The 12,816-nt window shown below is 35.0% G+C and overlaps 1 protein-coding gene across 2 annotated transcripts in view; it reads left to right on the top strand.

The window, feature by feature from the left end:
- Positions 1-12,815, top strand: part of ap4e1 (adaptor related protein complex 4 subunit epsilon 1) — a 14,712-nt gene extending 1,897 nt beyond the window's left edge. For both annotated transcript variants that reach the window (XM_079859138.1, XM_079859139.1), the window contains exons 4-21: positions 762-835; positions 912-1,033; positions 1,869-2,028; positions 2,782-2,948; positions 3,043-3,116; positions 3,196-3,318; positions 4,229-4,338; positions 4,413-4,552; positions 4,949-5,061; positions 5,167-5,285; positions 6,705-7,001; positions 7,910-8,021; positions 8,180-8,318; positions 9,012-9,258; positions 9,395-9,916; positions 10,002-10,192; positions 11,361-11,524; positions 11,666-12,815. In XM_079859138.1, coding sequence (XP_079715264.1) covers positions 762-835; positions 912-1,033; positions 1,869-2,028; positions 2,782-2,948; positions 3,043-3,116; positions 3,196-3,318; positions 4,229-4,338; positions 4,413-4,552; positions 4,949-5,061; positions 5,167-5,285; positions 6,705-7,001; positions 7,910-8,021; positions 8,180-8,318; positions 9,012-9,258; positions 9,395-9,916; positions 10,002-10,192; positions 11,361-11,524; positions 11,666-11,826 — 3,035 coding nt within the window. In that variant the 3' untranslated portion in view covers positions 11,827-12,815. The remainder of the gene's footprint in view (positions 1-761; positions 836-911; positions 1,034-1,868; positions 2,029-2,781; positions 2,949-3,042; positions 3,117-3,195; positions 3,319-4,228; positions 4,339-4,412; positions 4,553-4,948; positions 5,062-5,166; positions 5,286-6,704; positions 7,002-7,909; positions 8,022-8,179; positions 8,319-9,011; positions 9,259-9,394; positions 9,917-10,001; positions 10,193-11,360; positions 11,525-11,665) is intronic.
- Position 12,816: the final 1 nt, after the last annotated feature.

The following is a 12,816-nucleotide window of genomic DNA, read 5'->3' on the forward strand; positions in this document are numbered from 1 at the left end:
CTGTGATACACTACCATTCAAAAGTTTGAGGTAAGAAAGATCTTTTTAAAAATTAAAATAAAAACTTTTATTCAAGGACGCATTCAGTTGATCAATAGTGACAGTAAAGACATTTATAATATTACAAAATATTAAGGCTGTTCTTTTGAACTTTCTATTCATCAAAGAATCCTGAACAAATGTATCAATATTAAGCAGCACAACCGTTTTAAACATTGATAATAATAAGAACTATTATAGATAATTGAGCACCAATAATAATTGAGAAGCTAATTTTCATCATATCAGAATGATTTCTGAAGGATCATGTGACACTTGAAGACTGGAGTAATGATGCAAAAAATTCAGCTTTAATCACAGGAATAAATTACATTTTTAAAACATATTCAAATAGAAAACAGTTCACAATATATATATATAAATATTTCACAATATTACTGACTTTTACTGTATTTTTGATTAAATAAATTCAGCCTTAGTGAGCAGAAGAGACTTCTTTTAAAAGCATTTAAAAATCTTAATTATTCTAAACTTTTGACTTGCAGTGTATTAGAATATAAAACAATATTAAAATATACAAATCTACAGTTATTTATTTCTATATTAAAATAAATAAATTATACAAATCTACTACTACTGTTATTATATTTCCAGATCTCTATGTGGAGATTCCTTATGAAAAAAAAATAAATCTATGTTGGTCCCTGAATGTGTGATTCGACCCCTTATCTAGATTTTGTTGTGCTCTTTTGTGGTGTCAGGGTACCTCGCCGTGTCTCTCTTCCTCAGCGAGGGCCATGAGTTGCTGTTGCTGCTGGTAAACACAGTATTAAAGGTGAGCTTGTCTTATTACTTCTGATTGAACATATGACTTGAAGTGTACGCCTGAACGTGTTGTACATATGTGGCAGGATCTGCAGAGCACGAACCTCATTGAAGCGTGCATGGCGTTGACTGTTGTAGCTCAGGTTTTCCCTAAAGACATGATCCCTGCCGTCCTTCCTCTGGTGGAAGACAAGCTGTCACATCCCAAGTAAGCCAGCGAGAGGCACTCCTCTGAAATACACACAAATCATAGAGTTATTTCTCATTTGAACACTGGAAAATGTCTAAAAGCCATCAATAAGACCTTTAGATATAATATCAAATATGGCTGATGTTATTCATTTAAAACTAGTGTAATGTTAGTATTTTTATACACTATTAAAATAGTTATTAATATTTTCAACTAGCTTTCATTTTTATATTTTTTAGTGTTCATTTTAATGTTAGTAATTGATGTGCTTTTTTGTCATTTAAATTTTTTACATTTATTTTAAATAAATTTATTTTAGCTTTAATTTATTTTTATTTCAGTTTTAGTTTAGCTTTTATTTTTATATTTTTGGTTTTCATTTTAATTTTAGAAATATTTTATGTCATGTTATTGTCTTTTGTTAATATTTATATATAGCTTTAATTTATTTATTTTCAGTTTTAGTTTAGCTTTTTTAAAATATGTTTTTAGCTTTCATTTTAATTTTGGTAATTTTTTATGTGCTTCTTTTTTGTCATCTTTGTTATTTTCTGCAAAATATATTTCTATATAGCTTTATTTTCATTTCAAGTTTAGTTTATCTTTTATTTTTATATTTTTTCATTTTCAGTTATTTTATATATATATATATATATATATATATATATATATATACAAAATTTAAAAAAAAAAAAAAATATATATATATATATATATACTGTATATATTTAATTTTATTTATTTTTATTTTTGTTAAAGTAATTTAGTACTTCAACCTAAACTTGCCAAGGCAACATTACTAATTTACTAATTTAATAATAACTCATATTCTTGTCTTTCTTTCCTATCCAAGGGAGATCATTCGGAGGAAAGCCGTCCTGGCGTTGTACAAGTTTTATCTTATCGCTCCGAATCAAGTCCAGCACATTCACGCCAAGTTTCGTAAGGCCCTGTGCGACAAAGATCCGGGCGTCATGACATCATCACTACACATTTACCTACAGCTGATCAGGGTTGGTCTTTCAATTTCAGTATTTACGAAACCAAGCAAACATCTTTATCCATTATAATAAAGTCAATTCAAAGTAGCATAGTTAAATTTTATTTCTTCCGTATTAATCTGAGGTTTTCATAACCCAAACAGCTACAACCTCATATTTATGGAGGTTTGTTTCCGTCATGGAATAAGAAAATAAAAAAGTGATTGCAACTTTATATCTCACAGTTCTGACTTTTATATCTTAAAAATTGCAATTCTCACAATTGCGAAATCTAAAGTCAGAATTGTGAGATATAAACCCGACTTCTGACTTTATATTTCACAATTGCGAGTTTTCTGCGAGATCTTACAATCCTGACTTTTTCTCGCAATTGCGAATTTATATCTCCCAATTCTGACTATTTCTCGCAATTGAGTTTATATCTTGCAATTCTCACTTTATTTCTTGCAATTCTCTCTTTATTTCTGGCAAATTGTGACTTTATATCTCAAAATTCTCTATTTATTTCTCAATATTGCAAGGTTATATCTTGCAATTCTGACTTTATTTCTCACAATTGTGAGTTATAAAATCTGAATTGTGAGATAAAAAGTCACAATCACTTTTTTCTTTTTTATTCCATGATGGAAACAAGCTTCTGTATGTTTAATTGGCTAATCGGGTTGCTACATCTGTATATTAAACAATAAATATGTTCTAATTGGCTGTATTTTTTGTCCCATCATGCAGTATTCCGCTTACATCTGATGTTTTTCTCTTTATCAGGAGAGTCCAGAGGGCTATAAAGATCTGACAGGCAGTTTCGTCGCCATCATGAAGCAGGTGGTGGGTGGGAAACTCCCGATGGATTTTTACTACCACAACGTTCCTGCGCCGTGGCTGCAGATCCAGCTGCTCAGGATCCTCTCGCTGCTCGGGAGAGAAGACCAAAGGTACTCACGTTATGCACTAAACGTGTGTATTAAACAGGGAAAGTACACACTGCATCTGAAATTCGAATGTAAAATGTGTCTCTTCATTTTCCAGCACCAGTGAGCTGATGTATGAAGTTCTGGATGAGTCTCTGCGCAGAGCGGAAATGAACCACAACATCACTTACGGTAAAATCATCTCTTCTAATGGACCCAACAGTAATTCGTCAGCAAAATGAATGCAAGTAACACATAATGTGTGTTTCAGCAATCCTGTATGAGTGTGTGAAGGCCATCTACACCATACACCCCAAAGCCGAGCTGCTGGAAAAAGCAGCGAGATGCATCGGGAATTTTGTTCTGTCTCCAAAGATCAACCTCAAATATCTTGGTAAAATTCTTTCTTTTGATTTTCACTAGTTGGTTAACCTCTCCTCGCTTTAAAGGATTAGTTCACTTTCAAAAAAAAAATTTGCTGATAATTTACTCACCCCGATGTCATCCAAGATATCCATGTCTTTCTTTCTTCAGTCGAAAAGAAATGAAGGTTTTTGAGGAAAACATTCCAGGATTTTTCTCCATATAATGGACTTCAATGGCAACCAACTACACTAATGTTCAAAGGTTCAAATGTCCGTCTCAATGCAGCTTCAAAGTCTCTACACAATCCCAGTCGAGAAATAAGGGTCTTATCTAGCGAAACGATCGGTCATTTTCTAAAAAAAACGCATTGCGTCATCACGTTGGAAAGGTCACCTGTCACGTCATCTAAGTTATTTGTCTGTGTACTCCGGTTCAAAAAGGTAGGGAAGGGCGAAAAATGTCATCTCATTTTCTCCTTCAACTTCAAAATCGTCCGACATCTTTGTTTTAATTTATTATTATTATTAATTTTTTATTTTTTCCGTGACCTTTCCAACGTGATGACGTAATACGTGGCGCATCTCAGAGATGGTACAAGACGGGCATTTGTGGTTAACAAGTATATATATATTTTTTTTTTTTAGAAAATGACCGATCGTTTCGCTGGATAAGACTCTTATTTCTCGACTGGGATCGTGTAGAGACTTTGAAGCTGCACTGAGACGGACATTTGAACCTTCAAACCGTTGGTTGCCATTGAAGTCCATTATATATGGAGAAAAATCCTGGAAATTTTCCTCAAAAACCTTCATTTCTTTTCAAATGAAGTAAGAAAGACATGGATATCTTGGATGACATCGGGGTGAGTAAATTATCAGCAAAAATGTTTTTGAAAGTGAACTAATCCTTTAACTGCTCACACACTGGTGTGTTTTCAGGTTTGAAAGCCTTGACGTACGTCGTCCAGCATGATGCCAAACTGGCCCTGCAGCATCAGATGACCATTATCGAGTGTTTGGACCACTCTGATTTCACCATTAAGAGAGAGGTAACAAGCAGACCATTCTCAGACCCCAAAACATCAAACGTTTTGTTCATCTCTTCCACTCTCTTCTCTCTCAGACTCTTGAATTGCTGTTCAGGATCACAAACGCTCAGAACGTGACCGTGATCGTCGAGAAGATGCTGGACTTCCTGCGCGGATGCAAGGACGAGCACACCATCATCCATCTGGTTGGAAAAGTTGCAGAGCTCGCTGAAAAATATCCTTTTAATGACAGTAATTGGTTTGTTTAATGGAATATTGCAGTATTTATTATAAATGATTTATCCGTGCACAATCATCATTATTATTATTTTTTTATTCATGTGCCACATAATCTTTAATCAGACCTGAGTGACCTTTAATCTGTCACTCACATGAGATTGACAAATAGCAAACCACAACCATCCAATCAATTCCAGATGGACCAAATCAAGCCCCGCCCCACATTTGTTCTTGTTTGAGAAGCCGTTTCACTCGAATATGCATCACTATAGGGAAGAAAACACTATTTAACTAGAGTTTATAAAACATATACTACTTTATATGAAATGAACACACATTTGTTGTATGTGAGCTTTTATATCTCGTCTTATGTTCCTATAAAAACCCTTACGTTTGCTCCAGATAACTCGTGGTTCATTCACACTATGAATGATGTTTTTTCCATCGGTGGAGATTCGCTGCAACAGGACGTCCCAAACAACTTCCTGCGACTGCTGGCGGAGGGTAAACGAGAAGTGTAGGCGATCTGAAGAGCTGTGAACTGTGGTAGAAGGTGCCTTGTTTTACACTCCTGCTGGGGTTTGTGTGTTTTCTGTGTTTTCGCCTCAGGCTCAGAGTGTAAAGAGGAAGATGATGAGTTACGGCTGTTTGCTGTCGACTCGTATCTGACGGTGCTGAAGGGGGACGCTTCTCATCTGCCCCAACACTTCCTTCAGGTCATGAGCTGGGTGTGTACAAAATAAGATCGAAGGTTACTCTTTATTTTAAGGTGTCTGTGTTACAGTGTAATTATACATTGAAGTACTGAGTAATATTAATTTACTACATGTACTTACTATAGGGTTAGGATTAGGTTAGTTGCATGCAATTATGCATAATTTATAGTTATTACTATAGTTACTACATGTAACGTGTAACAAGGACACTGTAAAATAATAAAGCGTTACCAGAAAGAATATTCCAAAAATAAATTGACTTATTAAATAAATACATTCATGTATAAAATGTAAAAAATCCTCATATTTGGAGGATGAAAAAAGATTAGAATTGAACCTCTGAAGGTGAATTTTCTGATGAAGTGAAAGAGTTACGACAGATGGATTATACAATATGCTGTTTTATTTACCCACAAAATCCTGTTTGAACTATTATTTGGTGCTTAGTAAGAGTTATTTGTGGACAGTTTTCTCACTTATTTAATATTAAACAGTTAGGACACTTTCTATTAAGTCAAATCACATATATTTTAGTGCTGTCAGATCGATTAATCACGATTAATCGCATCTAACAAAAGTTTGTGTTTATATAATATATGCGATTAATTGATTCGACAGCACTAATTTATTTATATTGCACCTTATTAGGCAATTTGATTAATTTAGCTATTTAATTCATATTATTAAATCATTTTAAGAAATTACTAAAATGTAACAATGGACTTTTTTACAATTTAGCATCAGTTCATATTAACTATATAATTTAATGTTGCAAACATAATATATAAGATAATTATTTTTATGCTATTATAGATATTATATAGATAAAAGAATGTCTTCATAAATATATATATATATATATATATATATATATATATATATATATATATATATATATATATATATATATATATATATATATATTAGGGCTGTCAAGCGATCAATCGCGATTAATCGCATCCAAAATAAAAGTTTGTGTTTACATAATACATGTGTGTGTATGGAGTATAATTATTTTCTATATATAAATACACACACATGCATGTATATATTTAAGAAATATTTGCATGTATATACTGTGTATATATATTTATATTATATATAATTTATATTATATATAAATATTTTATATATAAATAACACATTTTTCTTAAATATATATGCATGTGTGTGTATTTATATACAGAAAATAATTATACTCCATACACACACATATATTATGTAAACACAAACTTTTATTTTGGATGCGATTAATCGCGATTGATCGCTTGACAGCCCTAATATATATATATATATATATATAGGAACTTCAGGTGTCAGTTTCCTTTGAAATGAATGATAAAAGATGAATCCGTGTTCTTCTGGAAACTCACAAGATGGTCTGTCTGTGTGTGTGTGTGTGTGTGTGTGTGTGTGTGTGTGTGTATTCAGGTTCTTGGAGAATACTCTCACCTCCAAGAGTGTGTGGACCAGCGCGAGGTCATCCGACTCCTGACGAAGCTGCTGGATGAGAGAAGCGTGAGCTCAGAGACGCGGGTCTGGATTCTGTCGGCCCTGACCAAGATCCCCGAGGGCCAGACAGACCTGATCCTGGAGCTGGCCGAGAGCCTTTCGTCCTCGCAGGACACGGTCCTCCGTCAGCAGGCGCAGGAGCTGCGTCACCTCAGCCGGGACTCACAGCTCCAGGAGTGTGTGCTTCCCCGTGGAGCGCCCTGGGACAGCATGGAGGTAACAGGCATGATGACACATTCCTCTTGTAAAGAGTGTTTTCACACTTAAATCCGCCAGATTTAGAGCACTCTAAGTTCAGTTCAATTCAATTCACGTTTATTTGTATAGCGCTTTTGACAATACACATCATTTCAAAGCAGCTTTACAGAAAGTGCATGAGTCCACATTACAATTTAGTGATAAGTTATGTATTTCAGAAATGCACATATACAAAATCACAGTTAGCTAAAAATGTATTAATTTAAACAATGTAATAATTTAATGAGCTCATTGAAGTAATGAATACTTTGCTTGTTAGCAAATGACAAGTGAATGATTATGACAAGTGAACATTAAGACACTAAACCAAGACCATTTCTAACTGTGTGTCCTTATTGTAAAATGATTATACATATTACTGTTGTTGTGGACATTATCATTCAAAAGTTTGGGGTTGGTAAGTTTTTGAAGGAAGTCTCTTCTGCTCAGGCTGCATTTATTTGCTCAAAAATAAATGGTAATATTGTGAAATATTATTATGATTTAAAATACCTGTTTTCTATTTGAATAAACTAATTTATTCCTAATGATAAAGCTGAATTTTCAGCATCATTACTCCAGTCTTCAGTGTCACATGATCCTTCAGAAATCAGTATAATATGATGATTTGCTGCTCGAGAAACATTTCTGATTATTATCAATGTTAAAAACAGTTGTGATGAGGATCCTTTAATGAAAAGAGTTCAAAAGAACAGCATTTATTTGAAATGGAAATCTTTTGTAAATGTCTTTACTGTCACTTTTGATCAATTTAATGCATCCTTGTATAAAAGTAAAAAAAATGAAAATAATTCATACTGACCCCAACTTTTGAAGGGCAGTTTTGGTTCAGAAGGCACGTTTTGAGCACTCACGTTTCTACACAGGTCGACTCTTCTCTGTCATTTCTGGATGGGTTCGTGTCGGAGGCTTTGGCCGCAGGAGCCGCACCTTATAAACCTCCTCATCAGAGACAAGAAGAGCTTTCTGAGGAGAGAGGTACAGCCATTATTAACCCTCATCTGGGTATTTATACTATAGTAAACTCTATAGTTTACCACTTGTTTGTTTATCCTGCCCACCAAGAATTCACATTTTATTGTCATTTGCTGATTCTTATGTCATCTCAAACTTGAATTACTGACCTTTTTTTTCAGCACTGAATCTGGAGCCGTACAGTTTTTCTCTGCCTGTAAGTTTATCATCATGTTGCATCACTGATAGACAGTCTCCACCACTACTGTCCGTCAGTTCAGGACTTTCGGGAAACAGCACTGAACTCTCTCAGAAGGAAGGGTGGGTACCCGAGTGGCACGCTGTCTTTGGTTGTTCACAACTGCTAAAAAGTATGGAAAGCATCCTTTTATTCAGCAAGGATGCATGAAATTGATCAAAAGTGACAGTAAAGACATTTATAATGTTGCTAAAGACTTCTATTGCAAATAAATGTTGTTCTTTTGAACTTTCTACTCATCAAAGAATCCTGAAATATCACTGTTTCCACAAAAATATGAAGCAGGAACTGTTTTGATAATAAGTTTCCGGAGCAGAAATTCGTCATATTAGAATGATTTCTGAAGGATCATGTGACACTGAAGTGTGAATGGTGTTATAATTTGTAGTAGTGTAAAGCACTTTGGTCAACTCTAAGTTGTTTTAAACAGTGATATAGAAATAATCTTGACATTGACATTGAAGACTGGAGTAATGATGCTGAAAATTCAGCTTTGCATCACAGAAATAAATTACATGTTACAATATACCGTTAATATCCGGTACCGTTAATACCGTTAAATTACATGTTAATATACCGCCGTCGGTGTATGAATGAGTGAGTGAATGGGTGAATGTGAGGCTATGTAAAGCGCTTTGGTGGCCATAGGTCTGTGAAAGCGCTATATAAATGCAGTCCATTTACCATTTATATTCAAATAGAAAATGGTTATTTTGAATTGTAATAATATCTCATAATATTATGGTTTGATTCAGGTCCAGCTCTCTGATTCTTGAGGGTGTGAAGAGAGTTTGGGGGAAAGATGGGTATCTTCCACAAAAAGAAACCGCAGCAACAGCACCTCCAGTGGACGAACCCGGCATTGCAGTTCATCCCTCCGGCCAACAGGAGGCAGCAGAGCGAATAGAGCCGCAACCGGAGCCATCACCGCGAAACCAGGACAAACAGCAGCTGGCTTCCTCTTTGTTTGTTGGTTTGGGAACCCAAAGCTCCATATCTCTGGTGAGAAAATGATTTTATGACAGATTTTATCTTGTAATACAAGTACGCAGGTCTAATTAAACTCAAACCACATTAGAAGTAGTCGTAAATGCTTTGCATTTGTATTGTAAATGCTAATTGTTCCGTTTCCTCTCAGCTGGGAAAATCCGAAGCCCCACCCCCTCGCTTTCGGAAAAAGCCCCGCCCACATGAGTCATCATCATCATCATCAGGCACCAGCGAGAGATCCTCAGACTCCTCCTCCCGCTCCTCGCACAGCAAGACTGACAGCTTCTTGTATGGCAGTTTGCTGGAGGAGGAGCCTGTCACATCCACATCCACAACAACCAATGGCCTGAGTCAGAACAAACACGCGGAAGGAGAGCGGCGCGCAAACACGTCTCAGATACTGGGCAGCGATATGGTTATAGTGCGGCCCAACACGATACAGGACAGACATCCTCCGTCCGTGTCTTCAGATCTGACCGCGCTGTTACCCTCTGAAATCAAAGACCTACCTCACTCTGATGTCATCAGCCTGACCTCTGACCCCAGCCTGTCTCTGGCCTCCTGCCGTATGTTCAGAGAGGAAGCTTTGCTGCTCGTCATCTTCATATGTAACTGCACGGAGACTGTGATAAAAGATGTTGCAGTGCAGCTGACCTGTGAGGAGCTGGAGGTGTGTAATGTGTGTGTGTGTGTGTGTGTGTGTGTATAATGACAGCATATGAGATATAATGCAAAATGTCAATCTTCTGTCCTAGACGGCTAGTTTGAGAGGGAATGTCGTAGACTGTCTGGAGGGCAAGAGCACGTCTGTGTGTCATTACGCTCTGCTGATGGACGAGCCTCACACAAACGTGTCCTTTACCGGGACCGTCTCTTATCAAACACAGCCAGGACACACAAACACACTCCCTTTCTCTGGGACACTGTCCACAACGGACTTTATCAGGTAACGTGTGTCTGAAAACACATACCTTACTTATATATTCTTAAACAATTAAGCCACACTGGTTATTTTTTGTATTAAATAATTCAGAAATGATTACTAACAAAAGTGATTTGATTCACTTTGTAGAAATTAATTAGCATAAATAAATGTAATTTAATTTTGGCCAATACTAATACTAGATCATTATTAAGCTAAGAGCTAAAAATTACCTTTGTTGAATTTAATTTAGCATAAATACATTTACAAATCTATATTAAAAGCTTATAAATATTATTATTATTATTATTTTAATGGCGTTCACTCTAAATCCATGGTCTAAATGCTAAATGACACTTGCAAGTTTTTCAATAAAATAACTAATAATTAAAATAAAAAATATGTAATTATAGTAAATAATACATTAATTTAAAAAAAAAACGTAATAAGATATTAAAATAATAAGGAACTATTATAATTTTTGTTAATACTTTGCATTCGTTTGATTTTTGTTTTATACATTTTACATATATAGACAAAAACACAACAAAATTACTAAATCTTCATCTAATTTTTAATAACATCAGATTTAGTCATTTTAGCACATCTTGTTAAACTAAATGAAAAAAAGGTTTTTTATGGTTTTAGTTATCTATAATAATCTTAATATATACACCATTGTACTTGTCTGAAAAACATTCATATCTATAGTGATTATTCCTCGTATATGTTTGTTTGGTTGCTTAATGTAAAGTGTAGAAGAAATATTTGTCATCCTTCATAAACAATGCAAATTGCGATGATGTTCTGTCAAAACTCTTTATCATTGAAGCATGTTTTATTAGATTGTACTGGTTTTAAAAAATTTTACTCCGTTAACTCTGTTGAAGAAATTTGTAACCAAAGTTAAGCCAAATATAGTTTGTGTTTTATAGCAAACAATAAATTGTAAAAACCTGATATAGTTTTCCATACATTTTTCTCGCCATAAAAAATAGCCACAGAAGCTGGCATGGCGTTAAAAACATAAAAATAAACGTGCAAATTGCGACAGATTTCGGCTTGCCGTTTTTTTTCCTCCACTAAATATAAAATGAGAGTGAAATACAAATTACATAGTGTATTTAGTTTTGTTTGGAGCTTTGTGGCTGTGACTTGTTTTAATGAACTCATTTCTCTCTGCCACACACAGGCCTTTGGTTGTAACCACAGAGGAATATGGGAAACTCTGGCTGTCTCTGTCACATGACGTCAAACAGAATCTGAAACTGCTGACAGATGCTGGTGGAGACCCGCTCAAAACCACCCTGAACGCTCTCAAAGACGCCCTACAGCTACATGTAGTGGACATCATCGGTAAACACAACAATAGCTCCCATCTTACAGTTATTTTATCACCTTTCACATTCCTTTGTGAACATACACCATAATTGACTGTAATTTACACTCTCTCTAAACATGCAGCCGATCTATGGTGTGATTGCGTGTGTTTTTCAGGCTCTGAGGGAATCATAGCGTGCCGTCTGCTCAGTGGCGCCCCCTGTCTCCTGCACTGCAGAGTGAACGGCTCGGCTCTGGCCGTGTGGCTGCGCTCTCCTCATCCTTCTCTCCCAGACTGCATCATGTACCACTGCCAGAGAGCGCTCGCAGAACTCTAACACAGGAACACCCAGAGCTCCTGGACTAAATGTGTTCAGGTGTCGTCCAATGACTGTTTGAATGCAATACCTGTGTATTGCGTGTCTTATGCTCTGACTAATAATTTGAATGATATATATTTTTTTGTACACACTTACAAGTACATATAGTAAAAAGTATTTATTGATTTTAAACATTTCCAGCCTGTGGTTTGGTCTGTTCTGGTTGGTATACTCACTCTTCAGTGTTTCTTTGTTCGAGGGGGAAAAAAAGAAATATGGCTTTAAAATTGTTTTCAAAGTGTCATTTTATTGACTTGACAATTTATTAGAGCGGAAAAAGTAGTTTTGCATATTCTAAAAAAGCAGTGCATACATGACCATCAAATACTTTTATTATTATCTTTATAATAATGGAAATATTGCATGTTTATTAAATATTTATACTATTTGTTCTATTAAATATTGTCTTAATATTTAATAGAATCTCCTCAGAGATGCATAATATAATCAACCTCAAACTATGATTACTGAAGGTTATTTTTATAAAACAACATGAAATAAAAATTGTCCTCATTTACTTTCTCAACTCAACTCGCACTTTTCGTATTTTAAATGGTTAACTGAACATTATTCGAAAGGAAAATGTTTGTCATCATAATCTTTTATAAAAATGTACTTCCTTCATCTCTAGAGCATCTTCCTTTTTGATTGACGTTACCAAGCCCTCATTTTCAGCCCCTTCCTCCGTTCTTTTATCTAACGTCCACTTTTCACCATCCAATCAATTGCTTTTCTCATTCAATCTACTATTTAACTCAGAAATACATCACATTATGGAAGTAAAATAGGATGTGATTGCCATTTCATGTTGACCTTTTACATGGTCAGCTTGGACACAGCACTACAGATGTATACAGACTATACATTTACTATAATCACTTAACACACATATGTGTTAAAGTTCTGTACAGTAGATTAGTACAATGTAAAGGTCAGTACACATGATAA

The sequence above is a fragment of the Squalius cephalus genome (assembly GCF_949319135.1).
Source record: "Squalius cephalus genome assembly, chromosome: 23".
Classification (NCBI taxonomy): Eukaryota; Metazoa; Chordata; class Actinopteri; order Cypriniformes; family Leuciscidae; genus Squalius; species Squalius cephalus.